This window comes from Pantherophis guttatus, chromosome 8 (assembly GCF_059756535.1).
Source record: "Pantherophis guttatus breed Tessera chromosome 8, ASM5975653v1, whole genome shotgun sequence".
Taxonomy (NCBI): domain Eukaryota; kingdom Metazoa; phylum Chordata; class Lepidosauria; order Squamata; family Colubridae; genus Pantherophis; species Pantherophis guttatus.
Genome location: NC_142070.1, coordinates 2,402,135 through 2,414,413, shown reverse-complemented (window position 1 = coordinate 2,414,413; position 12,279 = coordinate 2,402,135). Strand labels below are relative to the sequence as shown.

Here is a 12,279-nt window from a genome sequence, read left to right as displayed (position 1 = left end):
TTTTTAAATTTTTATTTATTTTATTTTTATTTTATTTAACAAATCCCAGATTAAATCTTCCCCAAATCCAGCAAGGACTCCAATCTCCTATTTCAGTTCCTTCCTCAACTTGGCGGCCCTCCATCTGGGCGCATGGGTTAGAGGCCTCCCATGCTGACTGGGGAAGATGGGGACTGTAGTCCAAAACTCCTGGCAGCCTGCAAAGCTGCTTCCAGAACCGGGCCAGAGCGGAAGAGTCCAACGGGTTCCGTTTTTGCCACCTGGGGCCGGTCAGAAGTAGCCGGTGACGGTGGAAAAGCTCATTTCTTTCCCAGTTGAGCTTTCGCCTGTTCCAGTTTAGCCACCACGGTGGCGTCGGTACATTTGGAGAGGATGAGAACCATTTCCGCTTCGTTCTTGCGCTCCACGGCGGCTTCGGCAGCCTGGCTGAAGTCCCTACGGCCACGGAAGGAAGAAAAACGACATTAAAAAAGAATTCGGAGGCTCATTCGGTCCCTTCCGGAGATAATTTTTTGCCCATTGGAGAACGCTAAGTGACTAGTCCTCATGAAGGGAGCATTTCCCTAAACTAGCCAGCTAATCCCTCACCCACCCACCCCCCGCTGCAGAATTTCTTGAGGAGAATTAAAAGCTGCGCCTCGCCGAAAATGGCACCGATCTCATGTTTGTTTGTTTTTTCAACAAAAGTTTTTATTTTTTTTATGTTCAAATAACCAAACAATACAAAATGAATTATTATACATCATTTTCCCCTCCCAAATCCCCCTCCCCAACTCCCCCCCCCGACTTCCCAGAGCAAAAACAGAATATAGCATTTAATAAACATAAACTAAAATATACTAACTACTACAGGATTCAAAACTCTCTCACACTCGTTAACTCCCCCTTTAAACAGTCTACTTCAACCTTCCTTTTATAAATTCTCTTATCACATTTCACATTTATGAAGGGAAAAAAAAACTATAATCTTAATTTAAGCATTTTAAAATTTCTCAATACATTAAGAAAACATTCTCCAAAATGTAAGTTTCAAAACTTTCAAGAAGTTATCCATCAATTTTTTAAGTTAGCCATCTTTAAACTTCAGTACTTTAAAACTACAATAAAGTTCAAAAAGTTATCCAACTTTAGCTAAACCTTTTAACATCATAAAAGAATCTCCAAAATATAACCAGTCTTTCTTTCTTTCTATATGATCTCATGTTTTTTTTTTAAGGTTAAATATGGCAAATATATTTAGATAAAAAGCAGGTGTTTTTTTTTTCTTTTTTTGGCCTTTGGGTTCAAATTCTGCCGTTCCTCAGTTTTAAAATCACAAATTGGGGTGGGTCCTTTGAGACCATCTAGTTTGGTGTTTCTCAACTGTGGCCCCTTTAAGACGTGTGGGACTTCAACTCCCAGAATTCCCCCAGCCGGCAATGCCGGCTGGGGGAATTCTGGGAGTTGAAGTCCCACACGTCTTAAAGGGGCCACGGTTGAAAAACGCTGATTTCATCCAACTCTTGCTGAAGGCAGGAATCCAGAGTTTCTACCAGCCCTGACAGATGGCTGTCTGCCTGAACTCACCTGCAGAACAGCAGCCTGCCCTCTGAGTAACCAATGGCTCCCGCCTAAATTTTGCCTTACCTTTTTCCCCAAATCTCCTTTTTTGGGGGGGATTTAAATCTATTCTCCTGCCTTTTGCCTTGAGGGAGGACAGCTCTGGACCCCTCTTTTTTGGGGGGGAGTGGGTGACCCCCAAATGTTTGTAGGGGTCTCTCATGTACCCTCTTGGTAGGATTTCACTGTGAAATTGGCTGAAAATGCACCCCAGTTCAAATCAGAGGCGCAGGGCCAGAAATGGGGGTGGGGAGGTGGGCTGAGATTCTGGGGAGGGGGTGAGGGGCGCTCCTGCTACCTACCCCACCAAGAGGAGAGCCTTCACTTTCTGTTCGGGAGTGACTCGGGCAGCGTACTTCTTGGCTTCGCTCGGGTTGGCGTACTTCATGCTGATCTCGGCAAAGGGCTGCGAGGAAGGAAAGGGGACCACACAGTGATCGTGCGCCAAGTGCCAGGCCAACCACAAGGCCAATTCTTGGGGTTTGTTTTCTCCCCACCCACCCAAGACCTTGATTCGCCTTGGTGGAAGCTTCCATTAAGGAAAACGTCGAGGAATTTTAATAGGGAAGGGAGCTCTTAAGGCTGATAATATCTCTTGAAGACGTGGTCAGAAGTCATTATATTTCATGTGATGCTCTTTCTTTCTTTCTTTCTTTCTTTCTTTCTTTCTTTCTTTCTTTCTTTCTTTCTCTTTTGTTTCTTCTTTCCTTCCTTTTACTTTTCTTCCTACCTTTTCCTTCCTTCCTTCCTCCTTGCCTCCTTCCCTCCATCTCAATCCTTCCTTCTTTCCTTCCATCTCAATCCTTCCTTCCTTCTCTTTCCTTCCATCTCGATCCTTCCTTCCAGCCATCCATCTCCATCCTTCCTTCCTTCCCTCCCTCCCATCTCAATCCTTCCTTCCTTCCTTCCCTCCCATCTCAATCCTTCCTTCCTTCTCTTTCCTTCCTTCTGTCCCTCCCTACCATCTCAATCCTTCCTTCCTTCCTTCTCTTTCTTTCCATCTCAATTCTTCCTTCTTCCTTCTCTTTCCATCTCAATCTTTCCCTCGCTCCCTTCCCAGTTTTTCTGATTTTGAAAAATGGCTGGGAATGGAGAAACAATGACTCCGTCCTTCAGAAACAGGACACAGACACCCAAAAACCTCAAACTTGACTTTTTTGCCCTTCAAAAAAGTGGCGTGAAGATTTTGGACAAGGTTTCCCAAGATCCATTCAGGGAGAGCTTGAAACTGCAGTTCCTAACTATGGACTTCAACTCCCAGAATTCTCATCAATGGCCTTTGCTGACTCTGGGAATTCTGGGATTTCAGATCCACCTACTTGGAAATGCCCAAGATTGGGACGCAACGTCCTACAAAAATCCAGAAACATTTCTGGGATCTGGTTGTTGGTTTTTTTTGGTTTTTTATTTTTGATCTGTCTACTTTTCCCCAGGATGTCTTCCTGGACGTTGGTAGAATTCAAGTGTATTGAGTTAAGAAAACAGGCCCACCATGGTTGACCCATCCTCTTCTCACCAGGTAGCCGATAGGTGACTTTTTGGACTTGGAGAACTTCTCTAGATCTTCCCAGGCCCCTTGTTCCGCCAAGGCGCTGATCTTCAGCCACCAGAACCTGTCAAGACAGCAAGGGAACAGACCAAGAACTAACATCTGTCTCCCAACTTGAGGTTCTCCAGATGTGTTGGAAGAAACAGCTTTTGGGGACCACAGCCCTCTCCCCAGGACTGTCCTCACCGTTTATCAGGGATCCGGAAATCCCGGTAAAGTTGCTCGGCTAACTTGTGCTTCCCATCAAGAATGAGGCTGTAGACGGTGTCGTGCAGAGAAAGGTCCACGTAGGGTTTGTCGAAGTCGTCCTGGAAGCGACGCTGTTGACGCAAGAGCTTGATCTGGTCTTCAGTGGCCTGGTGAGCAGAAGAAGGAAAAAGCACATAGCTTTTCAGACGGGTCTAGGACAACTCGCTACGGCCAACCCAACACAGCCATCTTGCCACGGCCATCTTGCCATGGCCAAATTGCCATGGCCAACCTACCACAACCATCTTGCCTTGGCCAACTTGCTATGGCCAACATGCCATGGCCAACACACCATGGCCATTTTGCTATGGCCAACATGCCATGGTCATCGTGCCACAGCCAACACACTATGGCCAACTTGCCACAGTCAACAAACCATGGCCATCTTGCCATGGCCAACATGCCACGGTCATTGTGCCATGGCCAACACACTATGGCCCACTTGCTACAGCCAACACACCATGGCCATCTTGCCATGGCCAACATGCCACGGTCATCATGCCACAGCCAACACACTATGGCCAACTTGCCACGGCCAACACACCATGGCCATCTTGCCATGGCCAACATGCCACGGTCATCATGCCACAGCCAACACACTATGGCCATCTTGCCATGGCCAACATGCCATGGTCATCGTGCCACAGCCAACACACTATGGCCAACTTGCCACGGCCAACACACTATGGCCAACTTGCCATGGCCAACACGCCATGGTCATCATGCCACAGCCAACACACTATGGCCAACTTGCCATGGCCAACACGCCATGGCCAACTTGCTATGGCCAACATGCCATGGCCAACTCACCACACCCATCTTGCCACGGCCAACATGCTACGGCCAACAGAAATTCCGCTCACAATTGCAGTCATGAGTGAATGATGTGCACTCCAGAGCAAGCTCTCTTTGGCCCACGGCGCCTCGAGCCCTCACCTTGGCTGCAAACTCATTCTTGGCTTTGTAGTACTCGTCGACTGCGTTCTGCAGACTGGCCACACGCCCCTCGATCCACTGAGGAAGAAAACAGATCCTGCACGGTTAATCTACTTTGCAAAAAACGCCTGAAGCCAAAAGTACTTAAATAAAAGATCAGAGCAATAACAAGAAGAGGGGGTCGACCCATTCTCCAAAGCACCTGAAGGCAGGAGAAGCAAATAGGTGGAAACTAATCAAGGAGAGAAGCAACCTGGAATTAAGGAGAAACTTCCTGACAGTGAGGACAATGAACCAGTGGAACAGCTTGCCACCAGAAGTTGTGGGTGCTCCATCACTGGTGGCTTTTAAGAAGAGACTGGACAGCCACTTGTCTGAAATGGTGTAGGGTTTCCTGCCTGAGCAGGGGGTTGGACTAGAAGACCTCCAAGGTCCCTTCCAATTCTGTTATTCTGTTCTGTTCTATTTTGTCTGCCTCCCTTTCCAAATGCTTCCAGGCCCACCTCCAGAGATTTCAACCAGAACCTTAAGGACTAGAAACTTTCAGAGAGGAATCACTGAACTTAATTAATTAATTGTGGTTTGTCTATCTTCCCTTTTAACCACCAATGCAAAAGATTTGCAGGCTACTTGGGAGAATGTGCAATGCAGGTGTGAAAATATATTTTTTTCCTGGTCTCAGAGGGGCACCTCTCCGGATCGGAATCTGCCAGCCGTTTTTGGATGCCCACTGCCACGTTGCAATGGTACCCACCTTCTCGCTGACGTAGCTGCTACGGACGTGGAAGTTGCCCAGCTCTTGGTGATTGTCGTCTTGATTGTAGAGATCTTTGAGTGTGTTGGGCTCCTTATGTTTGCAGAACTGAGGAGGGACAAGAGTGGTACGTGGAAAAGGTTGGGTATAAATCGATTAATCATCCTCATTCTCGTGGCTATTTGTTTTTTTTTTTATTTAAGAACATTTTAATTTTTAAAATTGTACTTATTTATCAAATGTACATGCTTCGCCTCGCGCCCAAGAGTAAACCTAGGAGGCTTAAAACACGTTATTTGGAGACTTTTACCTCAGCTTTATTTTATTTTATTTATTTTATTTCCTTATTCATGGGTAGTTTGTTGACAAAAAGCCTAGAAGATTGAAAACAAAAGGCAAAATATGAAACTTTGATTTAGGTTTTTACCGATTAGATAGATGTGCTGTTCTAGAAACGGCTGGTTTAAGCTACAGCTGGTCCTCGACTTACGACAGTTCATTTAGTGACTGTTTGGAGTCACAATGGCACTGAAAAAGGTGAATTAACACCGTTTTTCACACTTATGACCCTTGCAGCATCCCTGTGTCAACCATCAAGGTTTACCTTCGGATGCTTGAAAACTGAGTCATATTTATGACGGTCGCAGTGTCCCAAGGTCACACAACCTCCTGACCAGCGAAATCTATGGGGAAGCCCGATTCGCTTAACAACCGTGTTACTAACTTAACAAATGCAGTGATTCGCTTAACATATGTGGCCGGAAAAGTCGTAAAATGGAGCAAATGTCTGAACAAATGTCTCACTTAGCAACATAAATTTTGAGCTCGCTGTATTATGTAAAAACTAAGAAGTAGAGCGTTGATGTTAAGGCCTTATTCTACTGCAACGAAAGGAGTCAGAAGTCAATGCCTTTTCTTTCATTTTTTCTCTTCTTTCCCTTCTCTTTTTTCCATTTTATTTTATTTCCCCAGGGGGAAATAAAATAAAACAAAGGGGAAAATAAAATTATCTATTGATCTAAACGTTGTAGCTAGTCCTCAAACTATTTCTTTAGTGATCATTTGAAGTTACGACGACACTGAAGAAAGTGAATTATGACCGTTTTTCACACTTACGACCGTTGCAGCATCCCCCCCCCATCATGTGATCAAAATTCAGACGCTTCATATTTATGATTCATATTTATGACAGCTGGTCGGAATGTCTCAGGGTCACATGATCCCCTTTTGACACATAGAGTCAACGGGGAAGCCCGATTCACTTAACAACCATGTTACAGGGCATCCTCGACGTATGACCGCAATTGAACCCAACATTCCTGTTGCTAAGTAAGTCATTTGTTAAGTAAGTTTTGCCCCATTTTATCACTTTCCTTGTCCTGGTTATTAAGTGAATCACTGCAGTTGCTGTGTTTAGTAACACGGACGTTAAGGGAATCTCGCTTCCCTCTTGACTTTGCTCATCAGAAGGTCGTAAAAGGGGATCACATGACCAGGAGGATGCCGCAACGGTCGTATGGGTGAACAACGGTCATAAGTCGCTTTTTTTCAGTGCCATTGTAACTTCGAGCAGTCATGAAACGAACTGTTGTAAGTCGAGGACTACCTGTACTAATCAACGATGGTGATTCAGTTAACAACTGTTGTGAAAATCAAAACTCAGTTAACAATTGTCTTGCTTTGCAATGGAAGTTTGGGCCTTAATTGTAGTCGAAAGTTGAGAGCAGTGTTTTTCATATTTGGCAAGTTTAAGATGGGTGGACTTCAACTCCCAGAATTCCCCAGCCAGCATAGCTGGCTGGGGAATTCTGGGAGTTGAAGTCCACCCATCTTAAACTTGCCAAATTTGAAAAAAACTGTTCCACAACGACGAGAAACCCTTCACACACAGCAAGGAGGCTCAGAACTTGAATTTTGGGTTGGATCAGAGACACCCAGAATCCTCCAGCCCCAAAATCTGGAGATTCATATATTCCCAGATGCGCAGATTAGGGGGTCCGGTCTGTTTCTCTGTATCTCGGCCGGCTTCCGTGCAGTGTCAGCAACGGAGCGTGTGAAGCCCAGAGCCTCACCTGACGGTAGAGACTCAATGCCACGGGCTGGTTCTGCAAAGCCATGAAGAAATCGCCCCGGCCGAGTTCGTCCTTCAGGCGCGAGATGACGGTGTAAACTGAGCAGGAAGAAAAACAGAAAAGGAGAACATTTGCCAGCCTGTTCCATCCATCCTCTCGGCTGGGGAGGATGGGGCCTGCAATTCTCACCCGAGATAGCTGCCTAATAGAGCTCTTGCTCTAACCCTAACCCCCTGGCAGGAAATATTCTACAGAAGGTTATGAAAAAAAAATCCCTTTTTTTCCCATCCAGGGCTGGATTTAGCATAATCTGCAGGGGCTTGAGAGGGAAAGATTGCTAAAATGGCTGGATATTCTGTATTTTTATTGTGATTTTCTCTCTCTCTCTCTCTCTCTCCCTCCCTCCCTCTCTGATATCTCAATATCCATCTCAATATACTGTATAACTATCATCTACCGTGCTTCCCCGAAAATAAGACCCTGTCTTATATTTTTTTTTGAAACCTGAAATAAGCACTTGGCCTTATTTTCGGGGAGGTCTTATTATTTTGGGGAGCGTGCAGGAAACCAGAGAAAATGGTGGGTACCGGCTGCGCATGAGTTTAAATATTTCCGGGGAGGGCTTATTTTCGGGGGGGGGGTTATTTTAGTGCATGCACTCAAAAGCCCAATTGGGCTTATTATCAGGGGAGGTCTTATTTTAGGGGAAACAGGGTATGTAAGTATGTATGTATGTATCCATCCACCCATCTTCATATATATCTCAATATCTTTATCTGTCTGTCTCTATCTGCCTATCTATCTTTCTTTCTATCTCTCTCTCATATCTGTCTGTCTGTCTGTCTACCTACCTATCTATCTCTACATACCTACCTACCTTGATATCTCTCTATCTCAATATCCATCTCAAAATATAACGATCATCTACCATGTTTCCCCCAAAATAAGACCCTGTCTTATATTTTTTTGCACCCCGAAATAAGCGCTCGGCCTGATTTTCAGGGAGGTGTTATTATTTTGGGGCGCATGGAGCAAGACGGGGATCCTCTTGACATCTTACCTGATTTCCAGCTCTGTCTCCCTAACCTTAACCAGAGGAAATGGCGGGGGCCGGCTGTGCATGCATTTAAATATTTTGGGAGAGGGCTTATTATCTGGGGAGGTCTTATTTCGGGAAAACACGGTATGTATGTATGTATGCATCTTCATATCTATCTCAATATCTCTGTCTGTCTGTCTATCTATCCATCCATCTGTCCATCCACCTTGATATCTATCTCAATATCTCTGTCTATATCTATATCTATATCTGTCTCATCTGTCTGTCTGTCTCTCTATTCATCCATCCATCCATCCATCCATCCATCCTTCTTCATATCTATCTCAATATCTGTCTGTCTGTCCATCCATCCATCCGTCTGTCCGTCCATCCACCTTGATATCTATCTCAATATCTCTGTCTATCTGTACCTACCTATAATCTATGTAATCTATCTCATTATCTCATCCATCCATCCATCCATCCATCTATATCTGTCTCTCTATCTCTCTATCTGTCTGTCTGTCTATTCATCCATCCATCCATCCATCCATCCATCCATCCATCCATCCATATATGTCTGTCTGTCTGTCTGTCTGACTCTCTCTCTCTATTCATCCATCCATCCATCCATCCTTCTTCATATCTATCTCAATATCTCTGTCTGTCTGTCTATCTATCCATCCATCCGTCCATCCACCTTGATATCTATCTCAATATCTCAGTCTATCTGTACCTACCTATAATCTATGTAATCTATCTCATTATCTCATCCATCCATCCATCTATATCTGTCTCTCTATCTGTCTGTCTGTCTGTCTCTCTATTCATCCATCCATCCATCCTTCTTCATATCTATCTCAATATCTCTGTCTGTCTATCCATCCATCCATCCATCTACCTTGATATCTATCTCAATATCTCTGTCTGTATCTACCTACCTACCTATCATCTATGTAATCTATCTCATTATCTCATCATCCATCCATCCATCTATATCTGTCTGTCTCTCTGTCTATCTATCTGTCTGTCTGTCTCTCTATTCATCCATCCATCCACATATCTATCTCAATATCTTTCTCTCTCTCTCTCTCTCCATCCTCCCCCCCCTCCCCCCCCGATTTACCCAGGTCGCTGTCCCCGCTCTCGATGGCTCTGCTCAACGCCAGCTGGCTTCTTTTCATGGTCAGTAAAAGAGGCACCTGCTTTCCCGGCCGGGGTTCGTATTCCAGCAGCTGCAAAATAAATAAATAAATAAATAAAACACAAAACACAAGGTTTCCATCAGGAAATTCTGGGAGTTGAAGTCCACACTTCTTCAAGTCGCCGAGGTTTAAAAAAAAAAGGCTGATCTTGCATGACCACGAATGACTGTTCTCGCTGGTTGAGCCAGTCCGTCTGCCGGACGCCCATGGAAGCTGAAGCCGTCTGAAATTTTTCCAGGAGGGGCAAGACGAGTCCCTTGCATCTAGAAAGCTAGCAGGTCAGGGAAAAGGCCAAGATGGAACCCACTCCTCTGAACTGCCCCTTTCCTATAAACATTTCTGCAAACTTACAAGCTGGCAACCCCTAGAAGCGGAGACCCATTTAATTTTTTTCTTTCTTTCTTATTTCTTAAATTGTATTTATTTATTAAAATTTTAAGCCTGCCATCTTTCCCCTGCGGGGTGACTCTGGATCAAATATTGGAAATAATGAGAGGGACCTTGGAGTCCGAGTGGACGATCACTTGAATATGAGCCAGCCGTGTGCGGCGGCAGCAGCCAAAAAAGCTTTAATTAATCAGAATAGAGTTGGAAGGGACCTTGGAGGTCTTCTAGTCCAGCCCCAAACAGGAGACCCTCTACCATTTCAGACAGTTGGCCAAGATAGAACCAAGATCAGATGAAGTAGTAGTAGTATCGCTTTATAAAGCCTTAGTAAGACCACACCAATTTTGTTCACCATATTACAAAAAAGATATTGAGACTTTGAAAAAGGGCAGAGAAGAGCAACTAAGATGATTAAGAGGCCTGGAGATAAAAACATAAGAATGGCTGTAGGATTTGAGTTTGACTGGGGTGGGGGTGGGGGGGTGGGACAGTATTCCAGTATTTGAGGGGCTGCCCCAAAGAAGAGGGGGGTCAAATTATTTTCCAAATCACCTGAAGGCAGGACAAGAAAGAAAACAGCAAATAGAAAAGGAACCAGAAACATTCTTGTTAGGAATCTTTACAAAACCATATCCCAAAGAAATGAAGTATTTGATGCTACATATCTTAACAGCAGCACAAATAACATATGCAAAAAATTGGAAACAGGAAAAAATCCCAACTGAAGAAGAACGAATAGATAAGATCTTAGAATGCGCTGAGATGGACAGATTAACAAAAGAAATTAAAGAAAAAGAAGAGACAAGACTACTACAGAATATAGAATAAAGGGTATAATTGGCTTAACACTATCAATAAAGAACAATAAATACAAGGAGAAAAGAACAGAAATACAATATATATATATATATATATATATATATATATATATATATATATATATATATATATATATATATATATATATATATATATATTGAGTGGTATAATTATGTATATAATATGAATGTAAAAATGTAAAACGGTAAAGATATAATCAAAATATATAGATCTCTACAGAAAGAGGAGGGGGGAAGAGAAGAAAAGGGGAAGGAGGGAAAAAAGAAGGAGTATTAGACTAAGAAATAGGGGAAGAAGTATAAAATATCAAATGGAAGACCACTATGAAACAATGCTTAAAAAGGATAAGCTATTTATATTTATATAAATTTGATAAATAAATTTGATAAATAAATATGTCGTATGTTGTGTAAATGTCAATGTTGTGTTTTAATAAAATTTATAATTTTTTTAATAAAAAAAGAAAGAAAGAATGGGTGGAAACTCATCGAGGAGAGAAGCAACCTGGAATTAAGGAGAAACATCCTAACAGTGAAGACAATTAGCCAGTGGAACAGCCTGCCACCAGAAGTTGGGGTTACTCCATCACTGGAGGTTTTGAAGAAGAGATTGGATAGCCAGAATGGTATTGGGTCTCTTGCTTGAGAAGGGGGCTAGACTAGAAGACCTCCAAGGTCCCTTCCGGCTCATTCATTCTACTCCTATTCCTTCTTGAGAGGAGGCCTGTTGATTCCTGCTTCTTGGACCCTCCTTCCTTCCCAGTCCTTCCTCGGGATGGATCCGAATCCATTTCCCTCGAACCTTAATAGCCAGCTCTGGCCGGTTGCTCTCGTAAGCCTGGGTCGCGATGTCCGAATACGAAATGCCCACGGCGTCGCCGAGTTTCTGGTTGATGACTTGGGCCAATTCTTCATCAGATTTGTCTCTCTGTTGGACCTGAAAACGGCGTGGAACAAAGAGGTGGGCGTTAAAAATGCGATTTTGGGTCGTCCTCACTTAACGACCGTTCGCTTAGCGACTGTTTGAAATTACGAATGAAAGGACTTACAACCGGAGCCCAAAGTTAGGAGTCTTTGCATCAAGATGCAATTTCAGGCTGTCCTCGCTTAACGACCGCTTAGCGATTGTTCAAAATTACAAATGAAGGGACTTACGACCCGGGCCCAAAGTTAAGAGCCGTGGCATCAAGATGCAATTTCAGGCCGTCCTCGCTTAACGACCGTTCGCTTAGCGACCGTTCAAAATTACAAATGGACTTACAACCCGTGCCCAAAGTTGGCAGTGCCCGGTGATCGTGTGACTGCGACCTGGGGGCTTGGCAGGCTGTTCACACTTAATGACGGATTTCCGGATCGTACCTTGTAACAGGCCCAGTGGGCCAAAATCCGGCTTATCCCTTGGAATTCGGAGAGACGGAGGTACTCGCAAATCTTGATGGCGATTGGATACAGTCTTCTCAAAACCACCCTAAGATACAACGGCCGAAGGATCAGGTCAGACGGCTAGGCTACCAGCCGTGGGGTTTATGACAGGCCCGTGGAACAGGGCTCCGTCTCTAACCAGGAGCCGAAAGAGAGCCTCCAGCTTTAGGGACAGGCTATCTTTGGTTACAAAAAAGCCACTTTAGTGTAGTGGTTGATGTGCCAGGT

The 12,279-nt window shown here is 44.1% G+C and overlaps 1 protein-coding gene across 1 annotated transcript in view; it reads right to left on the bottom strand.

The window, feature by feature from the left end:
* The window catches only part of VPS16 (VPS16 core subunit of CORVET and HOPS complexes), a 33,201-nt gene continuing 20,922 nt past the window's right edge, over positions 1–12,279 (bottom strand). The window contains exons 15-24 of the mRNA XM_060692274.2: positions 11,989–12,097; positions 11,432–11,566; positions 9,325–9,433; positions 7,160–7,257; positions 5,088–5,195; positions 4,334–4,411; positions 3,335–3,504; positions 3,116–3,212; positions 1,902–2,005; positions 1–435 (exon numbers count right to left, since the gene is read on the bottom strand). Coding sequence (XP_060548257.1) covers positions 300–435; positions 1,902–2,005; positions 3,116–3,212; positions 3,335–3,504; positions 4,334–4,411; positions 5,088–5,195; positions 7,160–7,257; positions 9,325–9,433; positions 11,432–11,566; positions 11,989–12,097 — 1,144 coding nt within the window. The 3' untranslated portion in view covers positions 1–299. The remainder of the gene's footprint in view (positions 436–1,901; positions 2,006–3,115; positions 3,213–3,334; positions 3,505–4,333; positions 4,412–5,087; positions 5,196–7,159; positions 7,258–9,324; positions 9,434–11,431; positions 11,567–11,988; positions 12,098–12,279) is intronic.